The sequence below is a fragment of the Ambystoma mexicanum genome, chromosome 3q (genome assembly GCF_040938575.1).
Source record: "Ambystoma mexicanum isolate Mex_15411 chromosome 3q, UKY_AmexF1_1, whole genome shotgun sequence".
Classification (NCBI taxonomy): Eukaryota; Metazoa; Chordata; class Amphibia; order Caudata; family Ambystomatidae; genus Ambystoma; species Ambystoma mexicanum.
Genome location: NC_090926.1, coordinates 403991698 through 404005821, shown reverse-complemented (window position 1 = coordinate 404005821; position 14124 = coordinate 403991698). Strand labels below are relative to the sequence as shown.

General features: G+C 43.9%; 1 protein-coding gene across 4 annotated transcripts in view; it reads right to left on the bottom strand.

Moving 5' to 3' along the window:
- MGAT4B (alpha-1,3-mannosyl-glycoprotein 4-beta-N-acetylglucosaminyltransferase B) overlaps positions 1-14124 on the bottom strand; it is a 1380432-nt gene that overhangs the window by 925000 nt on the left and 441308 nt on the right. For 3 of the 4 annotated variants that reach the window (XM_069654102.1, XM_069654101.1, XM_069654099.1), the window contains one exon: positions 1725-1865. The exons of the other annotated variant lie outside the window; for it this stretch is intronic. Coding sequence is in view for 2 of the 3 variants with exons in the window: in XM_069654101.1 (XP_069510202.1) it covers positions 1725-1865 (141 nt within the window). In the remaining variant the exon portion in view is untranslated. The remainder of the gene's footprint in view (positions 1-1724; positions 1866-14124) is intronic. 4 annotated transcript variants of the gene reach the window in all.

The window sequence follows — 14124 nt, the reverse complement described above, 5'->3', positions numbered from 1 at the left end:
ACCATTGATGATTATTTTAGAGGAGTGGAAGGATGCCAGGAGGCCCACCATTAATGGTAGTGGAAGAAAAGGGGGAGAGCACAGAGACCATATGTAGAGTCCACAGGTCTGGTGAGGGGACGACAAAGAGGATGTCAGTGAAAGTTTGCCTGGAGGAGGCACTGGTATAGTTGTCAGCGATAGGGAGGCCTAATTTAGTGAAGAGTGCAGGATAGTCGATAGAGAAGCAGTTAGAAAAGATAGGAGAGACAGAGAGCGCCACAGAGTAGGTGGGGAGAGGAGTGGGAGGGGTAGGGGAGAACACTAGGGAAGGACAACAGGGCAGGATGCAAGCAGACAAGACATAGAAACAAGTAGAAATTGGACAAGATGACAGGCGCTAGGTAGTGGAAGAAAGGTTTGCTAAATGAGTGCTAGGAGGCCAAGCTACAGAACAGCACTACTATCACAATGAAAGATTACAAAAATTGTAGAAACAGAAGAAACACACCTAAGTTTGAGAGTCCTGAATTGTGGGAAAAATGCCTGGGTTTCACAGTGCAATTTTAAATCCATTCAGCAATGCAAATTTTATAAACAGGGAGAGACACACCCAAGTTTGATTGTCTGCTATATGGACAGATTTGTAGGGTAGAGTGAGGTTCAATGCCAAAACCGGCATGCTCCTACCTTCCTAGTCGCTGCTGGTTGACTGGCCACTGGCTACCCCTGCAGACACTGGCTGGAGCAGCCTCTGGAGAGCCAACCTTTGCCTGGGGGCCCTTAGCCACAGGGGCTGCACGGGCAGAAGGCTGCCATGGGAGGGTCTGGTAAGAGGAGCGGTCAAGCCAATCAGGTGGGGTGGGGGCAGGGGGCGGGCTGAGAGGCGGGAGGGGAAGGTGAACAGCAGAAACAGAGGGTCGGGGGAAAGAAAAAACTAACCACAGAGCACGCGGGTGCTGGGGGCCTCAAGGGGGGCTAATGGAGCAAGGAGTAGAATGCAAAATCTAGTAAGGGAAAGCGTTGTATCCCCAGAGCAGTCAAGGGTGTAATGTTTAGTGGGTCTGTGGATGCATAATCCAGTATATACATGGGGAATACATCTAGTGGGGGGTAGTGTGCAGTCCAGTAGGTGCATTTACAAGCGAGAGTAAGTGGACACAATCTAGTAGTGTCAAGGATGCTTAGTCATGGGGTGCATAAGATCATTCATTTGGGATGGCACACAGCCTAGTAGAAAGGAGCCAAGAGGCTAAGTTGGAAAAGTGGAAATTCAAGTTAGCTAAACTAAGGCACTCTCCTCAAAAGACTACAACAGATGAAAACACTTGGCCGTCACCCAATGAGCAGTTCACTACACTGTCACAAAAGCTGCCTCAGGGACTTAATGCATGTACACAATATCATTAACATGTTTGATACTAGCCAAAAAAAAACGGCCAGTGAAACCAAGGAGTTGTTTAAGAAATATATGAAGATGGATTGGATAGGTATAGAAATCTATATTAGAACACCTGGGATGTATCCTTAAGAGACCCAGGGTTGAATATAGAAAAGCATGTGAGATCCAGACACAATTTAAGAGTAACAGAAGTATTTGAGAATGATGGAGACGATTGCAAGAACAAGAACATCAGAAGAGATTTAAGAACAGTTGAGGAAGAAATTTGCTTCCATCAAATACAGTATATCCAATGTAATGGCTTCCACGTGTATTCAAAATGAAATGCACTCTTGCTACTTACCACCAGTGCGCCCCTGCCCTACCCGGACTGCAGGCTGGAGGCTATTCTCCCTGGACAACAGGTGTGGTAAGTGGTGAAAGATAGTGGGTAGATGCAGGACATTCTTATTGGTGACATTCCAAAGTTTTAACTTGGTTTCATCTTAGAGGAAAAGGGAAACAGAAGTACAATAAATGAGAAAGGATGGCATGGATATCAATCAACATGCAAAGTAAAGCCACTCACACATTTCCAGTGCAGATCTTCACTGATAGAACCAATTTTGAAAAGGCACATATGCTAAATTCCCCCTGATGATAGAAATACTGTTTGAGAATAGTCATCACTTCGATGAAGGGATGACACATTCTGGAAATAAAACCCAAAGCGTGGGTCAGTCCACAAAAACCTCACAAGAGGACTGCTGTCAGGTGTTATAAAAAACGAGCAGAATCAATGAAAGACCAACCCAGAAGATTAGATGTTTTGAAACAAATGCAGGTTTATTGGAAATGGATACAAAGATTGGGCTAACTAGAGAAAATGCAACGTAACAGGATGGTTTCTCTCTGTGTTACTAGTTACATTCTGACCCCAAATAAAAGGTTTCCAGATTCAACAGAAGTCTCGGTCCTCGCATTTCTTTGTAAGTTCCTTGTTCCTCTGGTCATGGTCTTCTGCTTCTTGTCTTTGTTTCTTGAACTTCTGGGGGAACCGCTTATTGGTTCTCTGGGCTGGTACATTAGGCCTCAATAATGGCATTACTTCAGCTACTGCTTGGCTGTATCTCTCCACCTCTCATGTGGCCTCTCCCAACCTCCTTCACTTCATAGTGATCTTTCTGGCTTTACCCACCTTTTGAGACGGAGCTTCCAATCTAGGTCAGGAACTCAGTTACTCTACAGGTATTTGAAATATTGATACAGCAGTACCTATCCTCCTTTTATGTACCTTAAGATCGTGACTGAGGGTAGTTTTTAATTTAGTGATCTGCAACTGTATTGTGTTTTTCTACAATGATTTCTATGCTATTCGTTTGTATGTTTAGCGCAATGAAACAAACTTGCGTCTGTGATGTGTTCCGCTTAAAAAATACCACTACTGCTAGTTTGAATATCTCCACCTCCCCCCTCTCAGACTCAACCTCTTAGATGTTTCCCACTTTCTTACTCTGATTCTTATGTTTTCACCTTCTCCTTACTCTCCCCCTCCTCATTCTGTCCACCCTTTTTGTCCCCCTCTTCATCTCAACCTCTTGCTACTCCTACTACTGCTTTTGCCTGTAACACACATTACTCCTCGGCCATCTTCAAAACCCACACTCAGCTGAAACACCTGCAATTTGTAGAGTGGGATTTGCCCCAATTCTGGGAACCACCCTTGCTTAAATAGTCTCAGATGTTTATGATTTTGTGCGCCACAGCAGGATTGGTTAAGGTTAGCCCTGGTGCACTTTTCCTGATGCCCCCGTACCTCTGGCCTCTCCCAACAGAACCACAGACCAAGTCTTTAAAAAGACTATTCATCTTGGAATCTCTTTTTGTACATGAGCGGGAATGAGTCACTGTAGCAGATTGCAGTGGTTCCATCTATCACCCAATCACGTTTGGGACTTCGTACATTTGAGGACTCTTGGGCGCGGCACTGTATGCACATAGATGTGGCAACTGTCATTGTTTTGGGGCTTCTCTTGCACCAATTTAATGGTGCTAGTAGGAGCGGGTGTTTCTCCCCTCTCAAGTGGCTTGATATTTCTAGAGCCAGCATTCCCACTCTGATTCCCATACTTTGTGTAGGGCCAGGGATGAGTGGCTCTTACTATGTCAGTGGAAAGCCTGGCTTTGGTATCACTTTACCAAGGGAGGCTTGGGTTTTTTAAGGGTACATTCATATATGAATTATATTTTATTCCATGAGTCCTAGGTGTTGTGAGGTAATCCCAGGGTACCTCCCTGCACCGGCGCCAGCATAGCTTAGTGCCTGGGCCAGGCCACCCATGGCAACTCATAATTCACCCCAAGGCTGAGGCAGGGGAATTTGTCAAAAAGGTAAAAGAATCCTTGCAAAGAATGAAATGGTGTGTAGAGAAGCAGATGCATGTGCTTTCCCTATCCCCCACCCACTCACCGCCATCATATTGGAACAGCAGGAGAAGAGCTATAGGTGGGACCCCATGTGTTGTTCCTATACCACATAGAGCATATGAGACACGATATGCACTCCGGCAACCATACCAAATGTACCCTCGTACTGAAAGAGTGGAAGGATGTCAGCACACACCATTGGACATCATGGAGTGCTGAGTGAAATCTGATGAGGGCAGAGTGATGTCATGAAGAAGATCTACGAGGACATACTGAAACGATAGGTAAATACTCGAGAGTAATGATGTAACTGAAGTGACAAGAGAAACATGTATGAAATAATAAAGTAATCATATATACAAAGAAGATAAAGCAACGGGCTGACCAATAAGTGTAAATGTGCAGTAATGCAAGGTAGATGACATATAGACGCTTGCTATAGACGAAAAATAACATGGTTAAGGTGGCCATAGTCGGAAGATGGACGACGGCTCATGTTAAGACTCAATCCAGCTACCTCAGAGACAGACCAGGGATGAGGAGACGTATGAGAAATAGCTTTGTGTGCAAAATAAGAGGAGTCTGTGTTAGCCTGATATCAAGGGTGCTATTTTGATGAATAATTGCAAGGCACAAGGGGAGGCAGAGGGATAAGCTATGTACGCAAGACAGAGCCAAGTATTGGGCAATTAACAGTGGATAAGGTCTATACAAGATGGAGTGAGCAAGTGTCTAGAGCCCAAAAGAAGCAAGAACCCACAGTATAAGTAAATCAAATAGCAGTAAATAGAAGGGTGAAATTGACAAATTTTCGGTCTCCTCACACGTGATTCAGAAGTCGAAAACAAGTTATATTCATTAAGCTTCAGATGACGATAGTGATGTGCTTACACTCCCTCAAATATCCCAGAAAAGATGGAAGACTATAAGGTCAACTACAGACGGGGAAACTTTGGCTTGTGCCCGGACTGCTGAGATGTGATGGATTAATGGGAACGCGGGGATCAATATGGCGTGGCTCAAGCACCTGGGCTTCGTTTTGTTTATATGCTGCTAACGACCCGAAAGTCCAAGGTTGGGTAACAATGCCAACCAATCAGAGTGTGTATGAGGCAAAATGCTATACAATGTTGCATAGACCAATCTGCTGCCATTTTCTTTACTATAATCAGTATTATACGTATTCAGAGGTAGTTCGAGGCGTGTCTTACAGATAAGGGGCAGCCAATGAAGTACTAACCCATATGAATATCACAGGTACATATGTTCCCTTATCCAATCCATACCGTCAATAGATTTTGCAGTTTGCCACGTAGGATGAAGTCATAGAAGACGCATATTGGGGTATATAATCTCTGTATAATCAAGTTTGTGTTCGAGTGTGCAAGCATCAGTCCGATGTGTGCCAGCTTGCCCTGCTTTGTTAAATTGAGAATAAAGCAGTATTTTGCCATATTTTCTGAGTCTGTCCAGTTAGTTGGTCTGAAATCTTTATAGGTATTCCATCTTGCACAAGAGACGTTTCCCGGTACTAGAGCACATTTTGGTAGCAGTGAGGATGGTTCAGGTCTAATCGACCTAGGCCCAGATCCAGATCTTCCAACTTTTGGCTGCTTCCACATTATCCAGAAGACGGCAGAGCTTCCTGTGGAAAACAGCGCCTAACAAAACACATGTAAGAAGATACGGTTGGCTGGACCCTCTGTCCTGTCCCCACAGGTGCCCCGCAGACTGAAGGCGAACTGGTTGGTTGAGGAAGAGTCGATGCCGAGGGACTCGAGCTGAGCCACAGATGTAAGCCGAACATTGAAGGTGGCAAAAATAGGGGGAAGGGATTGTGGTGTAAATGTAAGGTTTAAAAGAAACATGATTTTTGGAGATTATAAAGAAGACAAATAGATACCTTGATTCCTGGTTCTAAGGGGACAGAAGGAGACACTCAAAAGACTCCAAATAGGGGTGTTAAGGATTCCTGAGGTAAGGCCAACAAGAAGAGTGCATATCAAACTCTAAGGAGGAGTAAAAAAGAATGAGATGAAATACATTTACTAAAGGTAGTAAAGGAAGGCGTACGCAGAGAAAAGTAATTAAAGTGCACATGTGCATGGGGTTATAATACTCCAGTATACTATTTATGTTTTGTTTAGATTGATAGATATAAAACAATAGTAAAACATTTAAGTGGTTATCAGATTTTTTAAATCAAAAGATTGCGATCAATTAGGAGGATACAAATCAAAGGAAATGAATAAAGAGAATTTTTAAATATCAATGATAAAATAACGAAGTATTAAATATTGATTGAATGTGTAAAAGGAACAAAAAGAAGTAAAGGGGTTACATTTTATTCACGAATGTGGTTAGTCAGAGCACTGGTGGTTGCACAAAAACAAATCTTAAAGGTATGAAAGAGGAGGCAAAAGCCTCAGGATGATTCTTGGATAAATGTCTTGGTAATATTGTCTACGTTTGAGACATTGTTATACAAAGATAAAGATCGCACTGATATATATCAAGAAGTGTGGTCAACCTTTAATGATCTATAAGAATAATTTAGTTTTTATTTTAAGAGCCACTGGGCTTTGGTTTGGGTGTGTGATGGTACATGACAATGTTAATGGATTTGTGTGATGTGTTTATTTTTTTTTATTTTTTTCCTTTCGCTTTCTTGCTTCTCCTTTCTCCTCTTTTTCTATGTTCCTATTCTTGACTATTTTTATTGAGTTCATTGTGTTAATTGGCTTGTTATTTTACTATAAATTCAATTTGCTCATTAGAATGGATGTATTCATTTTATGGAATCTTCGCTGTACTTCATATTTTACTTATTGCTTGCTGCGATGTTGTAAAAATCGTATAAATTAAATCAATTTTATAAAAAGGAACAAAAAGAACATTGTTGCATAGATTTTAAAACTGGCTAAACTATTTTGATTTTTGGATAGTAAGCAGCGATTGATAGTGCCTACTTAAATTGATCAGTGTGGTATATTTGATAGAATAAAGGGAAGAATAAAAGGCTGGGTAAATATAGATAGTCGAGATTGACTTACAATCAAGGGAGACACTACTCTTCTACACTGATGCTGAACATTGCCAAAATACACCCAAAAATAAGGAAGTATCATTTGGAGTGGGTGCGAGGCACGACCAAAAAGACACTCCTGTCATGGCATAAGGAGGGTTTGTTGTCAAAAACAGTATTGCGACATATGACGACTTATTTGTACGCTACATATAAGGGAAAGAAATTACAGAAAAGGTTGGCAATTATAGAATTATGGAAAATGAATCCGAGTGAGACGGAAGATCCAACAGAGGATTGGATGATTAATCATCATAAAGGGGAGAATGTAACACCTTCAGCTGCCTTTTCCCCTCCTGAAAATAAGCGCGCAAATACAGATAAGAAGGATTTTATCCCTTAAAATAATTGAGAGCAGCGGCGGAGCATATTTACGACATACGAGCCCCCTGCTTATAACTGTGAGGACAACGTAGAAGAGAGCAAAAGCAGAGAAAGTAAAAATAACTTAGTAGCTTAATTACTCACCGTAGTGACCATCTTACTCCTAGTTCATAGTCCGATATCCTCCATACTTTTGGTACATTCCATCCTATGGGACAGGACCACTTTTTGTAGCATCAAAAATATTATTGTCCTTTTATTTTACGTGGGGCCACCGCGCGTGACTGTAACTCTGCCTTCCTGATCCACGCCCAGTGCATCGCCCTTCAGTCCTTTTCTATCGCCATAGTTGAAGGACAATTTAGAAAATTGAGGAAACCTTTTAGAGGGCAAGGCAGGCAGGCATATGGAGGAAAGGGGACTATGGACTAGAATAGTCATTAAGGTGAGTAACTTTGTTATACTCCTACGTCCCATCCCCTTTCCTCCATACTTCTGGGAGATGCTCAAGCATTGTTCTATGAAAACGGGTGGATGGAAAATCGCTTACATAAAAAGGTTTTTAAGCACCGCCTAGCCAAACTGGGCATCAGTCGGAAAACGAGATCAAGGCAATAGTGCTTCCAGAAAGCCAAAGGTGAGGCCCATGTAACTGCTTTGGCAATGGTCTCCCATGGAACATATTTCTGAAAAGCAACAGCTGCTGCTTTCACTCGCACCAGAAGTGCGTGGATGCCCTTTGGAGCTTGAAGGCCTTGTACCGAGTAAACTTCCAAAATGCACAAAGCAATCCAACGCGAGATGGACGGCTTGGAGGCTGGGATTCCTTTCGGATTACCAAAGGTAACGAAGAGTTGAGAAGAGACTCTAAAGCAGTTTTTTCTTTGTAGGTAAAACCTTAAGGTCCTCCTGACGTCCAAATTAAGGAGGACTCTTTCTGCATCGGCTGCCGGGTTTGGAAAGAAAACTGGCCGGGAAATTGATTGGTTAATGTGAAAATCAGAAAATCTTTGGAAAGAACGAAGGATGTGTGTGGAGCACCACAATCCATTTGAAAGGGGTAAAATGGTCAGATCTAGAGGCCCCCACAAGAAAGAACACCAGAATCAACACAGTACAGTGAGCGACCACAAGCACGATCGTGCAGTACAGGGGATGTATCCATGCCTTATGTAAACAGATTAAGGGCATTACCAGGAAGGAGACACACGGGAGAAACTAGCCTTGTCTGTAAAAGAAGAAGTGTAAGCAGGTATATTTATGGACCAGGATTTTCACAATTTCCGTTATTAGAGAAGGGGGGAGAACGACCACAATATATTCCATGGCCAAAAATAGATAAACACAATTTAAGATGTAGAATACAGAGCTTAACTTCTGGGCCGGGAAAGCAAATATAGGAGTTAGAGAATGACATCAAGAATGACGTTAGCCACAGGTGACATAAAAGCCCTGTCAAGGGCTTTTCTAGGGGAGAGGGCTGACCACATTTAGAAGCGAACAGGATACGCAGGTGTGACTGCAAAAAAAACAACACATGATGGAGCGCCATTTAATAATTGCAGAGCAGATGTATGGCGGGCGTTCAGAGTACAATATCCCGATAAATCAGATCTGGGCATGCTTATGACTAGGAAAATGGGAGTGGAGCCTTGAGACGAGAGGACAGTGGGATAAAACAGTAGCATTATTTTACCACATTTTATGTAAGGGACTGCCCAAGCCAGTGCAACGGCAAATGAAAAAACAGGTGGGAATGAAAGCGAAATCATGGCCAGAAATACAGTTGCCGATTGTGCATCACTGCCGATTGTTACAGAAGAAGAATAAGAAGAAAGCTGAGCGCAGAAAGTAGGAAAAGGTGAAGTTGGTTCAGAAGCAGTTATCAAAATTAGCCATAGAGGAAATGGTATTAAACAAGTAATGAGGGTGTGGTGACACTGGAGATGCGACCAGCACAGCAAATTAACAGTGTACCCCACGGATGAGGGAGGGTACAATTCTGGGCCAAGAGAAGAGGGAATGGGCCTAGAATAGGACAATGAGGTGGATATCAGGGGAGGAGGAGGATTGAATGACAGACAACCCCCACAATGTTGGAATTGCGGCAGAATAGGAGACACAGCCAGAACGTGTAGAAGCAGAGGAAGCATGTAGTAAAATGGGCTAACGCCAAAAGGAGGGATAGGCCATGTTCCGCAATATAATACAGAACCACGGGAGTGTTATGCCCAAGATCACACACAGACTCAGACACGTGCGCCGCAATTACAGCAGACACAGCAAGCGCCATTGCAAATGCAATGGCAACAAGGGCAACCTAAGCAAGTACCCATGCAAGCACAACAGGTACAAACTCAGCAGGTGAAGACAAAAGACCATGATACCAGAATGGAATATGAATACAGGAGTCTAGCAAGCACCCACACCCAAGTTACGGAGTGTGACCGTGGGTAGGAGGAAATCCTTTCACAGGAACAGAGATGCATTTATGTCCACAATAGGACAGCCCACAGAGCGACCCGATGTATTCAGTATTATCTGTGACACCAAACCCGCAAGAGGAACCAGGGTCAAGGTGACTATTGGAGGCAAAGACATTTTCATTTCTTGTAGACACTGGAGCGACTTGTTCCAGTGTCCGTGAGAGAAAATATCTAATGTCGGGTATTACCATGAACGCGCAGGGATTCTCTGGGGTGATGAGCTTAGTTCCTTTCACAAATGAATAACCAATCTCTATAGCAGAACACAACGGGTCTATGCCATTATTATATTCTAGGTAGACGTCAGTTAACATAATAGGGCGTGACTTAATGACGAAACTTAACACGACGATATCTTTTACTGATGTAAGAAATAGTGCGTTCCACTCCAGGGATACGTTATATGAAGGTGAGAGCTTATATTATCCTCCACAGGCCAGAAGGCATGATATGATATGATTGGTTATTTATAACGCGCTGAATACCCAGAGGTTTCTAAGCACGGACCCGGGGATCGAACCTGTGTTGCTCTGTGTCGTCTTGCTTCCAAGGCGAGCACGTTGCCCCTGAGCTATCCTCCCGAGGAGTTCACTTAGATTCAGAAGTATTTTTATATGGAGTGACTGTTTTATTATCATGGTTACTCAGGTTGATAAGTAAAATATTAAGAATACCTGATAAGATTGTTTAAACCAGACATCCCCATGGATGATGCAGAAGGGCACATTATTCCCTTGTAATTAGAAGCTGCCCTGGTCAAGGACAAAAGGGTGGTTCTACATGGGACAGATGAGGTAATAGGATAGAGAACAGTGATGGCTCTCAGTGAAGGATACAGGTTGACAGATTTGATAGATGCAGAGCTGTTCAAGGATGAGTACTCAGACAATGAAATATTATTCATAAGTCCCACTTGTTGAATTACAATAGAGAAATAACGCAGAGAATGGCGCTGACAAAAAGAAGAAACCGTCACTTTTCCAGGACAATTTAGAGAAAGTGCCAAATACTTTATGGACCACAAGTCCATATGATGTGGATTTATTAAAATGGCTATGAGAGGTTAACATCAAATTTAAACCAGGAGCTCTTGCCATGAGCAAAGCAATACCATATGTCGAGAGAAGCGGATGAAGGTATATTTGAGACCATTTCTGCTTTAATGAAGCAAGTAATATTGGTGCCATCCGATTCTCCAAGCAGCACGACTGTATACCCAGTGAAAGGATCTGCTCGAAAGTGCAATAATTCATATGTGAATGACATTTTGGTGTCTAGTGATACAGAGGAAAGATGCAGAGAAGATTCAGTTAAGCTCATGATCATACTCTCAGAGAAAGGGTATAAGGTGGATAAGGAAAATTTACAATACTGTCAGGAAGAGGTCTTGTATATAGGACAGTTGATATCTCACAAAGGGAGGAAAATGACACCTGAGCGAGCAGAAGCAATTATGAAGAATTCAGAACCTAAAACAAAGAGAAAGGCAACAATTATGAGGCCTATGTAACGATTGTAGGGCCTGGGTTTTTCGATTACAGTACATTTATTCAACCATTTTTAAAAGGATTTAAAAAAGCAAAAGTAAATAACAGACAGATGAGATGAACGACCGATTTCAAGAATTAAAAAAGGCAATCAGTACAGCCCCCTTGTTAGTGTAGGGGAGGACTGGCCGCGAGGCCCTCCTCACCTGCAGCCTTCTCCCCAGGTGAGGACCATGACTCGGTGGGCGTCCCCTCATGCCACCCGGGCCCAGGTGGAGGAGGGTTCACCGCCGACGACATTGCCCACACGTATCCGTTCCCTGCATATACAAAAATTCAGTTAGGCCTAGAAGCCATCTTGTCTAGCAAAGATGGCGTGAGTTCAGCGCACTGTAGCGCGGCCCCCACCTTTGGAGGGCCTTTCATGCATCTCTGCCGCCGCAGCACCATGGCAGCTCCGCTGCGAGCGCGTTCCCATGAGAAAGTTGGGTACGAGCTAACACCAGATATTAACACTGTAACAGTCTGTTATCCACAATGTAATACTGCACCCCGTGTGACCTGGTCCGCGAGGCCAGGGCGACGCAGAAATGAATTCAAGTAGTGATATTAGTGAACTGCTCTTCTTAAACAGAATCTGCAAACTATGAATTAGCCATAAAAGTGAAATGTTTATATGACTTCACATTGTGACTGTACTAATGCTGCTAGATCACAGAGAAAGTGTCTTTAAGTCATATGTAGACACATGAACCCCTATATATCGTCTTAAGTCACCCATAGTGGCAACCGTCAATCTCTGTGGTCCATAACATAGTTCTACCTCATGTACCGTCGAATGTATATAAATGCTTAAACACTGTAGTAGATATAATACCATGTAATGAAAAGGTACTCGGACCGAATGTATTAAAGAAATGTGTAACGAAATTGAAATATCGATGTGTGTTTAAATAAGATCAAAATAAGGCAAAACATTATAAAAGTTCTGCATTCAAAAGTCAGCAACGCACGAGGAAAAAACCTTTGTGAATATATGCAAGGCCATTCTCCCTCCCACCCTACGAAGCCTGCCAGATGAAGAAGCTAAGGCATGTGCCGCGCTCCCTCTCCTCCCCCAACCAAGCTGGAGCCGCTTCAGAGAGTCAGAGGCCCCGGTACCGCACCCAAGGCCACAGCCCGCCACCTGTGTTATTTACAGCACGGTAATAAACCCACGTTTGAATCCACAGATCTACCAGCACCCTCTCGTAAATCCCACAACCCCCCTAGACCTCCCCAAGAATCATGACCCCGTGCAAAGACGACCCCCAACGCTGGAACAAGACACAGAGACCCATTTATATAATAACTTCTAACGCAGCAGACAGACATGTATCATTCGGCTCAGGCCCCAGAGCCCAGCCCCTCGACCTAAAATACCGGTCAATAGGACACAGGTAAATCTCACCCCAACCGACAACCACCAGACCTCTCACGAGGTGCATTCCTCATGTGTTGCATTTATTTTATAAGATAAACTGCTGAGCGATTTATTGATGAACTTAAATGTCGTTTCTTGAATAACTGCAGTGTGCATGGCCTAGGGCAAACGAGTCAGGAAAGGTATTCATCTTTGTCACAGGCTGCCCCAGCATACCAACACCGCTCGGATGACCTCAAGCTAGCCTGCCAGACCCAACCCAACCCACGAGGCTGACCAGTGACGTCCTCACGCCAAGACCAACCACGCTGCAGCAACACCTATAGTTAGTCGACGCCACCCAATCCCAATTAACTTGTGCCCCCTATAGTGTGTAGGTTCTGATGACGTTTTTTGTATTAGAAATACGCCTGTCTTTGCTATTGTCAGACAGAGCGCTCTCGGAGGTTGCAGAGTTCTTTGCATGCCTTACTCTTTGGATAAACTCCCACTTACGCTCACCCGCACTCTGTCTTGGCCTTATTCCCATTACGGGAGAGTCCCTTATTGTCTCTCATTGCGGGGAGGATCGTGCTGAAATTGGGGGCGCTTCCTTTCAGTGGTGACCCCGATAGCGTGATATCTCCAAATTATTTTTCCTAACTCCGTTTAACGACCCCCTTTTGGCACGAGAATCTCCGGTCAAAAAGGGAAACGCACGGTGAGCCGGCTCCGGGAAGCTACCCGCCAACGGCGACCGGTACGCTTAGAAGTGCGCACTCAAACTAGAGGGGGTACGGGATCCCGGTTGAAAAATCCCCTTTGAGTACCGCTCGCCGGAGCCGGGGTTGACTGTTGAGCAGAAAGGCCACACCGCCTGGACGGACCCAGTTTCGGAGACTATCGGTTCAAGACGGGCACGTGAGTACCGAGTGCGAGCGATCGTAAAGGGGAAGGGAGGGGAAACTGTGAACAGAAGAACGGGGACAGGTAGAGGAGGAGAATAACGGGGGTCTACTAAAGACGGGTCTTGAAAATTTCTTTATCTTTTTCTTTGCATATGGCCATTAGGAGTAAGAAGTAAATGAAGAAGTAGAAGTGACGGAAACCTAGCTCCGAAAGGGGGTGGAAGGCGGCGCCGCATAGTGCTATCTAAACTAGTACTGGGAATATATAAAGAAGTGAAAAATAAGTTATTAGTGTCTGGCAAGGGAAGACACAGAGTATATTTTAGTATTTGCTATTTCTTTCTATTCTTTTGCTCAGAGGGTAAGGGTCTGGACTAAAAGTGAGCCTGGGGTGAACTGATTAACATAAAATACCAAGACAGGGGGGAAAACAGCAGAAATAGGGATCAAAAATACTGGCACATGCAGACGGGTATCTAGTTACCCGAGTAGAACAACAGGGACAGCTGGACAGGAAGGAAAGGGAGGAAAGAAGCGAGGTGTGAGTGGGAAAGCATTGTGAGGGGTGCGCGCACCGTGTGAATAGTGAAGAAGAACGACTGACCGCGAGGGGGTGCCAGAGAGTGTGGACCATAACTAGCAGGT